The sequence below is a fragment of the Macaca nemestrina genome, chromosome 18 (assembly GCF_043159975.1).
Source record: "Macaca nemestrina isolate mMacNem1 chromosome 18, mMacNem.hap1, whole genome shotgun sequence".
NCBI classification, from domain to species: domain Eukaryota; kingdom Metazoa; phylum Chordata; class Mammalia; order Primates; family Cercopithecidae; genus Macaca; species Macaca nemestrina.
Window position 1 is genome coordinate 18,818,261 of NC_092142.1, and position 15,803 is coordinate 18,834,063.

Consider the following 15,803-nt stretch of genomic DNA (forward strand, 5'->3'; position numbering starts at 1 on the left):
AACATTTGGTTCCAGGTCTCATCATATGTGTTCACATGACCTTCACTCCTGTGAGTTGTGTGAAGAGCCTCTTAACAACAGCCCAGGGCTAAGGAGCATCTGCTGTGCACCAGGGACCGTGCCAAGTCTTTACCTACATGGCCATTTCATCCCCGTGACAATCCCTTGCTCAGCTGCCAAGGGTTTTTGCTGTGGTTGTCTTTCTGTCCTGATTACTCTCTCCTTGGTCTAATTAACACCCCCACACTCTTCTGTACCTCTACTCCCCTTAGAGTTTGTCTCAAGTATCACTTCTCCAGGAAACCATTCCTGATCCCCCCATCACAGTTTACAGTCCATTTCTTTGTTACCATATTTCTCCCAGTCTGAGATGTACCATTGCTCTCACGTTTGACTATCTCTGAAATTGGGGTATATGTTTCTCAGTTGGTTCCCATCAGTGATCAGCATATTTTTCTTCCTTAGTAGCCCATGAAACAGTTGAGCTTTTTTCCATGGGCACCTCAGATCCAGTATATGTATCCCCATAGAATTGCGTTTTCTCCTGAGCATTTATCTCAGTTTGAGTTAATATCCATCTGTCTTCAGTATCTTAAGCTCCGTTAGTGCTGAAATACCCTGTCATGTCTTATTGCTTGGGAATCTTGAGCAAAAATGTCTTTGTTTCTCGAGCATCTAGTCCTGTGTCCTGCACACAGGAGACCCACAGTTGGTTGAATGAGGTAAGTCTTGTTACCTCGATTCACAGGTGAGGCTCTGAGAGGGAAGTAGCTCACCCAGGGTCACACAGCTACTCGGTGACTGAGCTGGGAGGTGGCTTAGGTCTGACTTGCTTCCAAGGCCAGCCTGTCAACCCACAGCACTCTGTCCATCTTTGTCAGAAAACTCAAAAGAACCTCTTTGATTGCAAATCGCAAGGCAAAGCTGTCAATCCTTGTGGGGATATGAGGAAAATTTAGAGACCAAAACTCAGCCAATACCTGGTATTCTTTATAAGGGTGGTAGTCGAGCAATATTTTTCCTGCTGTGCCTTCACCTTCTGCCTTCTCCCCACAGGGTTCCCAAAAGGAGCTGTTGAACTTGACTCAGCAGGATTACGTGAACCGCATAGAGGAGCTCAACCAGTCGCTGAAGGATGCCTGGGCCTCAGACCAGAAAGTGAAGGCTCTAAAAATAGTCATCCAGGTTAGATCTAGTGATCCCCCCGCCCCCACCCAGAATTTCCTATGTAAAATTCCACTGTGGAGACTTAGAGTTTTCAGGGGCCTGCCTGCAGGGTCTTACCCTTGTTTTTTCATCCGTTTCCTTTTCATATACTTCCTGTGAAAAGCCATGATTATGAATCTGTGTTTTTTTGAGATGGCTAATCCCAGGGACACCATGTGCAGCTGCACAGGTTGTGCACTGCACAACTCCAGGAAGCACTCTTCACTCTAGGTTACAGAATTGATGATACCCCATGTGTTGTGCAGTACATTAACCATGGTGCAACCCCTGACACATTTATGATTTGTACACACTAAAGATTGGGCAACTTTCTGTTGGGATTCCTTGACTGCATTGGCTTGGTATCTTAGGGATTAATGACGTGTGTCCCTGATAAATGAATATTTCAGACATACTATGCATACTTATGTGACAAGGAAAAGTTTACAGCATTGGGAGAGGTACATACATTGAATCTTCTTTGCTGATGAGTTTGTTAAGCCAGTGACAATTCTTGAACCACAAGAACAAGTACTATGTGGAAAACAGCTTATATTTCTTGGTCCTGAAGATCTGGCTATCTCAGCAAAATGTGCTCAGAAGCACATTTGGAAAGGAATAATTCATTAAATCATCATTTTCAGAGCAGAGTCAACAAAGGATTTCTGAACTGCCATTTTAGTTCAAAAGGACAGATCCCATTCTCATTCCATGTTATGATAATGTGACATTTGTTTTCTCACCTGTTCTTTTGAAAGACAGGAGAGTCCGGGAGTCTTCACACTGGACACTTGAAGTCTTTTAAGATGACTCCTTGTATAGTAGGGGTGATTTCTTTGGTGTTTCATGATGGGAGGCAAGCCCACGCCCATTCTCTTCAATCACTGATGTTAGTTTACAGAGTAAATAGTCCCAAAGGCCAGGCCTCTCATCCTGGGAGCCCGTGGAGACGGTTGCTTGCTGAGTGTCTCCAGTGAGAAACTATCTGAACTAGCAAGTGCTTCTTCACAATATTTGCATTGGCAGCATCTCTCCATAGATTATTGTAGTTTAGAACCGTGTCTTCTAAGAGGTTTACATCTGGGGGAGATTTGATTCATGTCTTCACAAACAAAATAATCATAAGTGTGCTTCATCAACTCCACATCTGGCTAATAGTAACGATTCTACAATACATTAAGGACTGCCTTCTTTATCCAAAACACAGAGTCAAGGCCGGGTGCAGTGGCTCACATCTGTAATCCCAGCATGTTGGGAGGCTGAGGTGGGTGGATCACTTGAGCCCAGGAGTTTGAGACCAGCCTGGCCAACATGGTGAAACCCGTCTCTACTAAAAATACAAAAATTAGCCAGGCTAATTTGCTGTATAGTAAAGTTGTTCTGTGTGTGTGTGGGAGGGGTACCTGGTGGCTCCTTTACTAAGGCATATTTTACATATCATAAAGTCCACCCATTATAAGTGTATAATTCAGTGATTTTTTTACTAAACGTATAGAGTTGTGCAACTATCACACAATCTAGTTTTAAAACATTTGTATACCTCCCCAGATTCCCCCAAGCCTGTTTGTAATCAAATCCCACTGCCATACCCGACATCAGAAAACTACAAGTCTGTTTTCTGGTTCTGTAAATCTGCCTTTCCTGGACATTTCATATATATGGGATTATTCGTAGATAATCTTTTGGATCTGGCTTCTCTCACGTAGTATAATGTGCCTTTTTAATTGATATGTAATAATTCTACATATTTATGGGGTACAAAGTGATATTTTGATACATGTATCCCGTGTGTAATGATCAAATCCAAGTAATTTAGCATATTCATCACCTCAAACATCTCTAATTTCTTTGTGTTGGGAACATTCAAAATCTTCTCCTCTAGCTATTTGAAAATACACAATAAGCTGGGCCTGGTGGGACACACCTGTAATCCCAGTTACTTGGGAGGCTGAGGCACGAGAATTGCTTGAAAGTGGGAGGTGGAGGTTGCAGTGAGCCGAGATCGCACCACTGCACTCCAGCCTGGGTGACAGAGTGAGATTGTCTCAAAAAAAAAAAAAAAAAAAAAAACAGAAAATACGCAATACATTTTGAACTATAGCCACTCTAGGTGCTATTGAACACTAGAACTTATTCCTCCTATGTAGCTGTAATTTTGTACCCATTAACCAACCTCTTTGTTCTCCCTTTGCCCTTACCCTTCCCAGCCTCTGCCTCTAGTCATCGCTGTTCTACTCTCTACTTCTATGAACTCAACTTTCATGGCTCCCACATGTGAGTGAGGACATGCAGTATTTATCTTTCTGTGCCTGTTTCACTTAACTTGATGGTTTCCAGGCTCATTCGTGTTGCTGTGAATTACAGAGTTTCATTTTTTTATGGCCAAATAATATTCCTGTGTGTGTACCACATTTTCTTTATCCATTCATCCATTTATGTACATGTAGATTGATTTCATATCTTAGCTATTGTGAATAGCGCTGCAATAAACATGGTACTGCTGATAATTTCTTTGATATACTGATTTCTTTTTCTTTAGATGATAACCTAGTTGTGGGATTGCTACATCATATGGTAGTTCTATTTTTATTTTTTTGAGAAATTTCCATACTGTTTTCTAGAATTGTTACGCTAATTTGCATTTCCACCCACAGTGTATAAGAGTTCCCTTTTCGGCTGGGCGCGGTGGCTCACGCCTGTAATCCCAGCACTTTGGGAGGCTGAGGTGGGTGGATCACCTGAGGTCAGGAGTTCGAGACCAGCCTGGCCAACATAGTGAAACCCCATCTCTACTAGGAATACAAAAATTAGCTGGGCATGGTGGCAGGTGCCTGTAATCCCAGCTACTTGGGAGGCTGAGACAGGAGAATCACTTGAACCCAGGAGGCGGAGGTTGCAGTGAGCCAAGATTTCACCATTGCATTCCAGCATGGGCGACAAGAGCAAAACTCTGTCTCAAAAAAAAAAAAAAAGAGTTTTCTCTGTATTCTCATCTGCATTTTTTTTTTTTTTCTTAAGAGATGAGGTTGCCCAGGCTGGAGTGCAGTGGCTGCTCACAGGCGCGATCACACTGCATTACAGCCTAGAAATCCCAGACTCAAGTGATCCTCCCACCTCAGCCTCCCAAGTAGCTGGGACTATAGGCACATACCTCCATGCCCAGCCTATTTTCGTCTTTTTGATAGTAGCCATTTTCATGTGGTTTTCATTTGATGATTCCCCTGATGATGAGTGATGCTGAGCATATTTTCATATACTTCTTGGCTAATTTGTGTATCATCTTTTGAGAAATGTCTCTTCAGCTCTTTTGGCCATTTTTTAATTGGATTATTTTCTTTACTATAATATGTTTGAGGTTCATCCACATTGTATCACGTGTGGATACTTTGTTCCTTTTCACTGCTGAATCGTATTCTAATGTGTGGTTATCTTAACAAGTTGATGGGCATTTGGGTTGTTCCCACTCTCTGGCTGTTATGAATAATGCTGCTGTACGCATTTGCATACCATTGTTTGTGTGGACTTACGTTTTTATTACTGTTAGGTAAAATTTTAGGAATGGAATTTGCTGGGTCATATGGTATGTTAGGATTAACTTGTTGAGAAACTGCCAAACTGTTTTCCAAATGGCTGCACCATTTATCTGAGGGTTCTAATTCCTCCATATCTTCTGACACTCGGCATTGTCCCTCTTTTTTTCTGTTTTCTTTTTGTTTGTTTGTTTGAGACAGGGTCTCTGTCACCCAGGGTGGAGTGCAGTGGTGCGATCGTAGCTCACTCCAGCCTCAAACTCTGGCCTCAAGCGATCCTCCCACCTCAGCCTCCTGAGTAGCTGGGAATACAATTGGCCACAACCATGCCCAGTTTATTTAAAAAATCTTTTTTGTAGAGACAGGGCCATGCTGTGTTGCTCAGTCTGGTCTTGAATTCCTGGCTTCAAGTGATCTTCCCATCTCAGCCTCCCAAAGCACTGGGATTACAGGCCTGAGCCATCACACCTGGCCTATCACCTCTGTTATAACCATCCTACCATCCTGGTGGGTTTGAAGTGGTACCTCATTGTGGTTTTACTTTGCATATACCTAACAGTGATGTTGAACATATTTGTACATGCTTATTAGCCATTTGTATATCTACAGTGAAATGTCTATTCAAGGCCTCTTCATTTAAAAGTTGTATTATTTGGTTGAGTTGTAACAAATTTTTTTTCCTCAAGAGGCAGGGTCTTGCTCTGTGACTCCAGATGGAGTGTAGTGTTGCCATCACAGCTCACTATAGCCTTGACCTCCCGGGTTCAAGTGGTCCTCCCACCTCAGCCTCCCTGGTAGCTGCCACACCCAACTAATTTTTAAATTTTTTGTAGAAACAGAGGGTTTTACTTTGTTGTCCAGGCTGGTCTCAAACTCCTGTGCTCAAGCAGTCCTTTCATCTTGGCCTCCTAAAGTGCTAGGATTACAGGCATGAGCCATGCACCTGGCCAGTTGTAACAATTCTTTATATGTTTTTTATACTATTTCTTTGTCAAGTATGTGATCTCCTAGTCTGTGACTTGTCTTTTTGTTTTCATAATTGTGTCTTTGAAGTGCAGTTTTTATTGACTGACTGATTGATTAAGACAGAGTTTCGCTCTTGTTGCCCAGGCTGGAGTGCAGTGGCATGATCTCAGCTCACTGCAACCTCCGCTTCCTGTGTTCAAGTGATTCTCGTGCCTCAGCCTCTTGAGTAGCTGGGATTACAGGCGCCTGCTACCATGCCCAGCTAATTTTTGTATTTTTAGTAGAGACGGGGTTTGGCCATGTTGGCCAGGCTGGTCTCGAACTCCTGACCTCAAGTGATCCACCCGTGTTGGCCTCCCAAAGTGCTGGGATTACAGGTATGAGCCACTGTGCCCAGTCAGAAGTTTTTACTTTTAGCTTCATTCATCAATTTTCTCATTTTAGCTTATGCTTTTGTAGTTTTATCTAAGAACTCTTTGCCTAGCTCAAGGTCATGAAGATTTTTTTCTTTGTTTTCTTCTAGAAGTTTTATAATTTTAGCACTTACATTTAGGTCAATGGTTCATTTTGAATTACTATTTATATATGCTATAAGGTAAGGATCTAAATAAATTTTATTTGCATGTGGAGCTACAGTTGTCTCAGCAACATTTGTTGAAAAGACTATTGTATTAGTCCATTCTTGCATTGCTGTAAAGAACTACCTGAGGCTGGGTAATTTATGAAGAAAAGAGGTTTAATTGACTCACAGTTCTACAGGCCGTATAGGAAGCATGGCTGGGGAGGCCTCAAGAAACTTAAAATCATGGCGGAAGGCAAAAGGGAAGCAGGTACATCTTTCTATAGCAGAGCAGGAGAGAGAGAGAGCATGAACAGGGAGGTGACACAGGTTTTCAAACAACCAGATCTCACGAGAACTGTATCATAGGAACAGCAAGGGGGAGGTCTACCCTCATGGTTCAGTTACCTCCCACCAGGCCTCTCCTCCAATACTGGGGATTACAATTCGACATGAGATTTGGGTGGGGACACAGAGCCAAACCATATTGACTATGTTTTTCTCTACTGAGATCTTGGCACTTTTGTTAAAAATCAGTTGACCAAGGCTGGGCATGGTGGCTCATGCCTGTAATCCCAGCACTTTGGGGGCCGAGGTGGGCGGATCACCTGAGGTCAGGAGTTCAAGACCAACCTAACCAACATGGAGAAACCCCGTCTCTACTGAAAATACAGAATTGGCTGGGTGCAGTGGCGCATGCCTGTAATCCCAGCTACTTGGGAGGCTGAGGCAGGAGAATCACTTGAACCCGAGAGGCGGAGGTTGCGGTGAGCCGAGATCATGCCATTGCACTCCAGCCTGGGAAACAAGAGCGAAACTCCATCTCAAAAAAAAAAAAAAAAAAAAAAAAAAATTGACCACTGGTGGCAAACTCAGACTACTTAAAAAACAAAAAAAAACAAAATCAATCAACCATAAATGTAAAGGTTTACTTCTGGACTCTCACTGTCATTCTACTGACATTAGTCAATCATTATGCCAGTTCCACATTGTGAGACAGAGTCTTGCTCTGTCACCCGGGCTGGAGTGCAGTGGCGTGATCTTTGCTTGCTCCAACCTTTGCCTCCCAGGTTCAAGCAATTCTCATGACTCAGCCTCCCCAGGAGCTGAGATTATAGGTGCGCGCCACCGCACCTGGCTAATTTTTGTATTTTTAGCAGAAGTGGGGTTTCACCATGTTGGCCAGGCTGGTCTCGAATTCCTGACTTCAAGTGATCTGCCCACCTCGGCCTTCCAAAGTGCTGAGATTAAAGGCATGAATCACTGTGCCTGGCCAATTCCACATTGTTTTGATGACTATGGCATTATAGCAAGTTTGAAACTGGGTAATATAAGTCTTTTTTTTTTTTTTTTTGAGACAGAGTCGTGCTCTGTTGTCCAGGCTGGAGTGCAGTGGCACCATCTTGGCTTAGCTCACTGAAACCTTCACCTCCCAGATTCGAGCGATTCTCCTGCCTCAGCCTCCCGAGTAGCTGGGATTACAGGCGCCTGCCACCATGCCCAGCTGATTTTTGTATTTTTAGTAGAGATGGTGTTTCACCACGTTGGCCAGGCTAGTCTCTATTCAAACTCCTGACCTCAGGTGATCCACCCAGTTTGGCCCGCTAAAGTGCTGGGATTACAGGCATGAGCCACCACACCTGGCCTGGGTTGGATAAGTCTTTTAACTTTCTTCTTCTTCTTTTAATTATTTTCACTGTTCTGGGCCCTTTGCATTTCTGTATGAATTTTAGGATCAGCTTGTCAATTTTTATAAAATAAAAAAAAAACCTTTTGGGATTCTGACAGGGATTGCATTGAGTATGAAATCATCTTCTGATGCATAAATTTTGCCATCTGTTGATGAGCATCTGGCTCTTTTCTTTTTTCACTACATGGACGATGTCGCTGTGAGCACGCTCGGTCACGTCTGCTGGTGCCCATGTAAAGCTTTTCTCTAGATAAGAGCCTATACCTAAGAGTAGAACTGCTCTGTGCCTCTTCAGCTTTTCCAGATAATGCTAAGTTATTTTCCATAGTAGCTGTGCCAACATACGCTTGTAGTAGCATGTGGGCGTGTGAGAGTCTGTGCGATTCAACATTCTACCACCATTTGGGATGAGCAGATTTTCTATTTTAATTTTTCCAGTCGTATTTTCTTGTGGTTTTAATCTGCAGTTCCTCGATTACTAATAAAAATGAGCATCTTTTCACATATTTATAGGCCATGGGGGTTTCCTTTTTTGTAAAATGCCCTTTGCTGATTTCTTTTGCCCATTTTTCCATTTTGTTACCTGTGTTTTTCGTACTGAGTTTTGGGATTTTTAAAATGTATTCTGGATAGTAATGGTCTACTTCTTTCCTTCCTACTCAGGTCATCTTTGAATGTATGCATTTGTTCTGGCTATTCAAATTTTTTTAACCTTTTTTTTTTTGAGACAGGTTCTTGCTCTGTCTTCCAGGCTAGAGTGTAGTGGGGCGGTCTTAGCTCACTGCAACCTCTGCTTCCCTCACTCAAGTGATTCTCCCACCTCAGCCTCCTGAGTAGTTAGGGCTACAGGCACACACCACCATGCCTGGATAATTTTTGTATTTTTTGTAGAAACTGGGGTCTCACTACGTTGCCCAGGCTGGTCTCAAACTCCTGGGCTCAGGCGATCTTCCTGCCTCAGCCTCCCAAAGTGCTGGGATTAGTGGTGTGAGCCACCACGCCCAGCTGGGATATGTATTGTTAACACATACCTGGGTTACCTGATTCTTATCAGACAAGTTTAGGAAGTGGCACCAAAGCTTTAAAAACTGTGGCATCTTCAAAACAGTAATTTAAAAAGTAACTTCAATGTATAAGATCATTATAGCTTTAACTTTGGACTAAAAACAAAATCTTGTTCCTGTTGTCCTTTATAAAATATATGTTCTATGAAACCAGCTTGGGAGAAAATCAATGCACAGATGTTTGGAAAGCCCCAGCTGTGTTTAATTTGAAATCCTCTGTTTAAATTCTCTCTCTCTCACCTCACCAGTGGGCAGTAACTCATCGCTGAGAGACGGTGCAAGCCCAGCTCTTGGTAGAACTCAGAGATGTCACATCCCTAGGAACCGAGAACTGTGTATTGTAAACAGTCTCTAAGATTTGGAGTTGTTAGCTTTTTCCAGCCTTGAAATCTCGTGGGGCAGTTGTTTAAGTTGGAACTCTCACAAAGGGCATATGAAAATCGCAGAGCGAGGTGTCAGGAAATGGAATTCCTCATACATCCAATTGCCACGTTTGGTGTCAGCACTATTGCTTTTACAGCTTACATTCCCCCCCACCCCCAAATAACATCTGGGCTGTAAGAGGATGTTTCGCAAATCAGACACATTGTTTACTTTTAAGCCTGCAATGCTATGGAGAAACTTGGTGACTCTAACAATTTAGATGTTGGGTAACAACACCAAACTGAAAACACATGTCAACCTATCTCTTGACATGGTGAACGTTCTCACCATTCTCTGCATATTGGAATTGCATATTAAATAATCCTTTCTAAATGTCTGAACATCTTTTTTTTTTAATTTTTAAATGACATTTTTCTTTCTGAGGGTCAACCATTGGGGTGATGAAGTGTAGCAGTTATTTAATTCCTTATGCTGACTTTTGTATGTGTAAAGACTTCAGGGCATGGCATTAAATTTAGTTCTAGAAAGAGCTTTTCTGTTTCTGATGATAAAAGATAACTTAATCTAAGGTGTTTGGGGCCACATTGTGTGACTTCGGTCTTCCATGAAGAGTCCTGAACACTAAATAGCAGATGAGTACTCAGAAAAACAGTTCTGAATGTGTTGGCTGGGTGCAGTGGCTCACCACCTGTATTTCCAGCACTTTGGGAGGCTGAGGTGGAAGGATTGCTTGAGGGCAGGAGTTCAAGACCAGCCTAAGCAACATAGTGAGAACCTGCCTCTACATAAAATTAAAAAAAAAAAAATTAGCCAGCCATGGTGGTACATACCTATAGTCCCAGCTACTCAGGAGGCTGAGGCGGGAGGATTGCTTGAACCCAGGAGTTCATTGTTGCAGTGAGCTATGATTGCACCAGTGCACTCCAACCTGAGTGACAGAGCAAGACCTTATCTCTAATAAAAGAATAATAAAATTTTAAAAAATTAAATAAAGAGCATGGCTGTGACCCTTTGGCATGAATGAGAATGTAGAATTCAGCAATTTCCTGCAAAGCCAACATGTTCTCAGCATTGAAGGTCATATTTCCAGAGTAGCATGTATTCATTGAAGCTTGTGTTCCTTTTAGGGGGGAATTTGGGACTGAGTATAAATAATCAGTGTGAGTTTATGAAGCCTTGGGGATTTACTTATGGGGTCATTTCTTAGAAAAGAATGTTGGCCGGGCGCGATGGCTCATGCCTGTAATCCCAGCACTTTGGGAGGCCGAGGCGGGCGGATCACGAGGTCAGGAGATCAAGACCATCCTGGCTAACACTGTGAAACCCCGTCTCTACTAAAAAATACAAAAAATTAGCCGGGCGAGGTGGCAGGCGCCTGTAGTCCCAGCTACTCGGGAGGCTGAGGCAGGAGAATGGCGTGAACCTGGGAGGCGGAGCTTGCAATGAGCGGAGATCACATCATTGCACTCCAGCCTGGGCGACAGAGTGAGACTCCATCTCAAAAAAAAAAAAAAAAAAGAATGTTTAAGGATGCTGATCACCCTGAAATCAACAGAAGCAGCCAGTCTGCAAAGCAGTTGAACAAAGATGGGGCCACAGATGAGGACTGTGATGAGAGAGATGTCATTCACTTCTCTCAGTGATTTTGAGTGCTTCCTGGTTACCAGTATACAAGCAGGATCCTTTTGGATAAGGCTTTCCTGAAGAAGGTGATATTGTATTTCCTTAAGAGGCTGTGTTACGGGCTGGGTGTGGTGGCTCACGCCTGTAATCCCAGCACTTTGGGAGGCTAAGGTGGGAGGATCACTTGAGGTTGGGAGTTTAAGGCCAACCTGGGCAACATAGCAAGACCCCATCTCTACAAAAAAAGAAAAAAAGGAAAGGAAAAAAAAAAGAGGTTCTGTTGTGAGCAGAGTCTGGCTCTCTTTGTCAAAAGCACTGAGGTTTAGCTTGTCATTCGTTGCTCGGTGCCTAGCACAGGCCTTGGCACATAGTAAGTATCTCAACTTGTTTATAGAAACCATTAATTTTTCAGGTCTGGAGTGTCCTACCCATACCAGACATGCCAGAGTGAATTTTCTCTCTTTTTCTCTTTTTTTAGTGTTCAAAGCTTCTTTCAGACACCAGTGTTATTCAGTTCTACCCAAGTAAATTTGTCCTTATCACCGACATACTTGATACATTTGGTAAGTACCTGTCATATGCATCTTAGATCTAGGAAATATGTTCGTTTTGTCAAGAACTGGGTGGTAGAGTTACTGTAAATTAGGTTCTGCCGTGGTTTAAGTTATTAAGTAAGTCATGAGAGAAATCAAACCATCCCCCCCCCCACCCATTAATAAGGGTGCTATTTTTGAAACATTCTAAAAGTTTATTTTTTCTACTTTTTTTTTGAGTCAGGGTCTTGTTCTGTCATCCAGACTGGAGGGCAGTGGCACAGTTATAGCTCACTGCAGCCTCAAACTCCTGGGCTCAAGCCATCTTCCTGCCTCAGCCTCCTGAGTAGCTGGGACTACAGGCTCATGCCACCATGCCTAGCTAAGTTTTTTTTTTTGGTAGAGACAGAGTCTCGTAGTATTGCCCAGGCTGGTCTCAAACTCCTACCTCAAGTGATCCTCCTGCTTTGGCCTCCCAAAGTGCTGGAATTACAGGCATGAGCCACCATGTCTGGCCTGTTTTTCCTAATCTTCTGAGAGACTAGTAAAGTGAATGAGTGAAGCAGGGCAGGCTGGGGGCACTAAGCAGCATGGGTCCCTTGCCGTCTCACAGGCACCTGAAACTGTACTTGGCATCTGTTCCCAGCCCTTTCCCTTTTCCCACTGAGTTTCTGTCTCCAGGAATGGCACCACCATGTACCCAGTTGCCTAAGCTGGGAATCTGAGCATCTTTCCCCACATGCCCATGTCCAGTCACCAAATTCTTCGGTTCAGCCTCCTAAAGCTCTCTCCAGCATGTCCATTTTTTTCTTTCTTCACTGTTAAATTTTTTTTTTTTTTCTTTTTGGAGATAAAGTTTCTGTCACTCAGGCTAGAGTACAATGACGTGATGTCGGCTCACTGCAACCTCTGCCTCCCGTGTTCAAGCGATTTTCCTGCCTCAGCCTCACCAATAGCTGGGATTACAGGCGCACGCCACCACACCTGGTTAGTTTTTGTATTTTTAGTAGAGATGGGATTTCACCATGTTGGCTAGGCTGGTCTCAAAACTCCTGACCTCAAGTGATCTGCCCGCCTCGGCCTCCCTAAGTGCTAGGATGACAGGCCTGAGCCACTGTGCCCAGCCTCACTGTTAAAATTTTAATCCTAGCCACAGCCCTCTCCCACCTGGATAACTTCCTGCATCACTGTGGCTGCCCCTAGTCCCACACACCACCTCACAGGTAGAGTGACCTTTTGGAGCCAGGCAGAAAGGTTTAGACTGAAGAGAATAACCTGGAGGAGCAGGAGGCCCCTGTGCTGCTTGACAGTGGTTGGTTAGGCCAGAGCATCGTGCCATTAGCAGTTTGCTCAGACCATGTAGTCCTCTAAGCTTTATATGGTGTGCCCCACAGCGAGGCATCCCACCAGAACTAGGAAATAAGGGCGCTTTCTGAGAGCTGAACACGTAGAAGATCAGAACAGAGACATTCACTGTCTTACAGGGACCAATGGGCTCCCAACCCAGCAAATCTTATCCGTAACCCATTGAAAGGTATAATGTGTCAGAAAGCAAACTGTCAATCTGAGAGACTCATTCATTTCTGTGCATCCCAGTCCTGTCCAAGAGACTGGAGGCCGGAGTGCACTAGCTAAGACAAGTGACAAGAAAGCTAACTAACCTTGGAAAAGGGGGTATTTATTGGCTTAAGCTGAAAATTCCAGGGGTAGTTCTGGCTTCAGGTGCAGCTGGATCCAGGAACCCAAACAGTGTCATTAAGACCTTGCCCTTGGACCGGGCATGGTGGCTCACACTTGTAATCCCAACACTTTGGGAGGTAGAGGTGGGTGGATCATCTGCGGTCAGGAGTTCAAGACCAGCCTGGCCAACATGGCGAAACCCTGTCTCTACTAAAAACACAAAAATTAGCTGGGTGTTGTGGTGTGCACCTGTAGTCCCAGCTGCTCGGAAGGCTGAGGCAGGAGGATCGTTTGAACCCAGGAGGTGGAGATTGCAGTGGGCCAAGATCACACCACTGCACTCCAGCCTGGGCGACAGGACGAGACTCTGTCTCCAAAAAGAAAAGAAGAGAAAAAAGACCTTGCCCTTGGGTTGGGTGCATTCTCGAGTTTCACAAGGTGTCCTCAGCTTCTGCTAGCTTTACTGCTGGTGGTCCCAGGGCATGGAAAGAGCTGCTTTCTCCAAGCATTCCCACAGAAGTTTCAGAATCCCATCTCATTGGCCTGGGTTGGTTCACTTGTCCGTCCCTGAGCCAGTTGTGGTATCTGGGGGATGAAATGCACTGATTATCCAGGCCTGGTCACCCCAGAACTAAAAGAGTGATACAGCTAGCGGAAGAAAGGGGAGTGGATGCTACCTAGGCAAAAAGAGGAGATGTCCCAGCTGACAGATGAGGCCTGATGGGTTCAGATGGCCCGGAGAGGTGGTATCAGGCCCTCTGCAGGCCACTAGGGAGGTGTCAGCAAATGGAAGGGACAAAAATCCTTGTCTTGGCTAGGCACGGTGGCTCACGCCTGTAATCCTACCACTTTGGGAGGCTGAGGCAGTTGGATCATGTCAGGTCAGGAGTTTGAGACCAGACTGGCTAACATGGTGAAACCCCATCTCTACTAAAAATATAAAAATTAGCCAGGTGTGGTGGCAGCCACCTGTAATCCCAGCTACTCGGGAGGCTGAGGCAGGAGAATAGCTTGAACCTGGGAGGCGGAAGTTGCAGTGAGCTGAGATCGTGCCACTGCACTCCAGTCTGTGCCACAGAGCTGAGATTTCGTCTCAAAAAAAAAAAGAAAGAAAGAAAAGAAAAAAAATCTTCGCCTTTGTGGTGCTTATGTTTCCAAAAAAGAGAATTTACGAAACAATTAAGTCAACCCAATTGTATGTTAGACAATGATCCATGCTATGGAGAAAACCAAACAGAGTGGGGTGAGGAGGTGAACAGGAATGGAGGGAATTAGGTGAGGGGGTAGGGGTGCAATTTTAAGTAAGGTGCTCAGTGGAGACCTTGTTGAGAGGTTACCTGAGCAGGTACTTGAAGGCGGTGAGAGGTGAGCCCTATGGGTCTATGGGGCAGAGGCCAGGGGCAGAAGAGGCCAAGGAACAGCTTGTGCAAAGATCCTGGGGTGGGAGCATTGGGAGCACCAGGTTGGCCTGAGAACCAAGGAGGCCAAGAGGGAGGCGATGGGATGAGCCCGGGAGAGGGGCAGAAGCTGACATGGTCAGAGACCATGGTGGCTTTGGGGGCCACTGGAAGGATTTGGGCCTTGACTGTGACTCCGAGGGCAGGAGGGGCCACCAGAAGGTGTTGAGCAGAGGAGGGAGGTGATCCCATGTGGGATTTAACAGGCTCTGTGTTGAGACTAGACTGTAGGGCGGAGGTGGAGCATGGAACCTGTGGCAGCACTTCCGGTGAGAGGCAGGGATTGGCATGGCCCCAGAAAGGCAGTAGGGATGGCGAAGAGAGACCCAGGATGGTTAAGGGCTTTAGGTTCTCAGAATAGATGTCAAATCATACAGTGCTGGTCCTTGATGTGTCCCTGCACACGGCTTACCTTCAGGGAGTGAGGCCGTCATTGGTGGGGAGAGGCTGGTGGCTGTGTCTGGCTCCCCTGGCAGTCTCATTTCTCCTGTGAATCAACCTCTTGGCCTTCTGGTTCCCTCGCCAGCCTCTCCTAAATTTCTTTTGTGTGAGTCAGCTTTCCTGAGCAAGATTAGCTCCGAGACACTGATTAACTCTGTCCTGCAAGCCTGGCCAGACCCAGACAGCTCACTCACCTTGCAAGAACTCTGGGCAGCCACTCTGCTAGCTCCTGCCAGCAGCGCCCCAGCGCCGTCCTGGACTCGCCACGCTGTAGTGCAGATGCTGCCGTCCTTTTTGTGTCCCAGAAAATAGCTGGGCTGGGAGTTGGGAACAGCAGTGGTAAATCTTCAACAGATGATGACCTTGGGCAGACTGTTAGGTGCTTTATGGATATTAAGTCCTGGCCGGGCACAGTGGCTCACGCCTGCAATCCCAGCACTTTGAGAGGCCGAGGTGGGTGGATCACAAGGTCAGGAGTTCAAGACCAGCCTGGGCAATATGGTGAAACCCCGTCTCTACTAAAAATACAAAAATTAGCCAGGCGTGGTGGTGGAGAAGGAAAGTAGCTTCCCCAGGGTCACCGTCATAGTGAATTGCAGAGCTGAGTCTCAACTCGCTGTCTGTAGTCAAAGCACTTACTTTATTTCTCTTTATACATTGCTCATGGGGG

The 15,803-nt window shown here is 45.0% G+C and overlaps 1 protein-coding gene across 2 annotated transcripts in view; it reads left to right on the plus strand.

The window, feature by feature from the left end:
* Positions 1-15,803, plus strand: part of VPS35L (VPS35 endosomal protein sorting factor like) — a 148,249-nt gene that overhangs the window by 24,791 nt on the left and 107,655 nt on the right. For both annotated transcript variants that reach the window (XM_011747083.3, XM_071084199.1), the window contains exons 7-8: positions 1,057-1,185; positions 11,501-11,585. In XM_011747083.3, the coding sequence (XP_011745385.2) occupies positions 1,057-1,185; positions 11,501-11,585 (214 nt within the window). The remainder of the gene's footprint in view (positions 1-1,056; positions 1,186-11,500; positions 11,586-15,803) is intronic.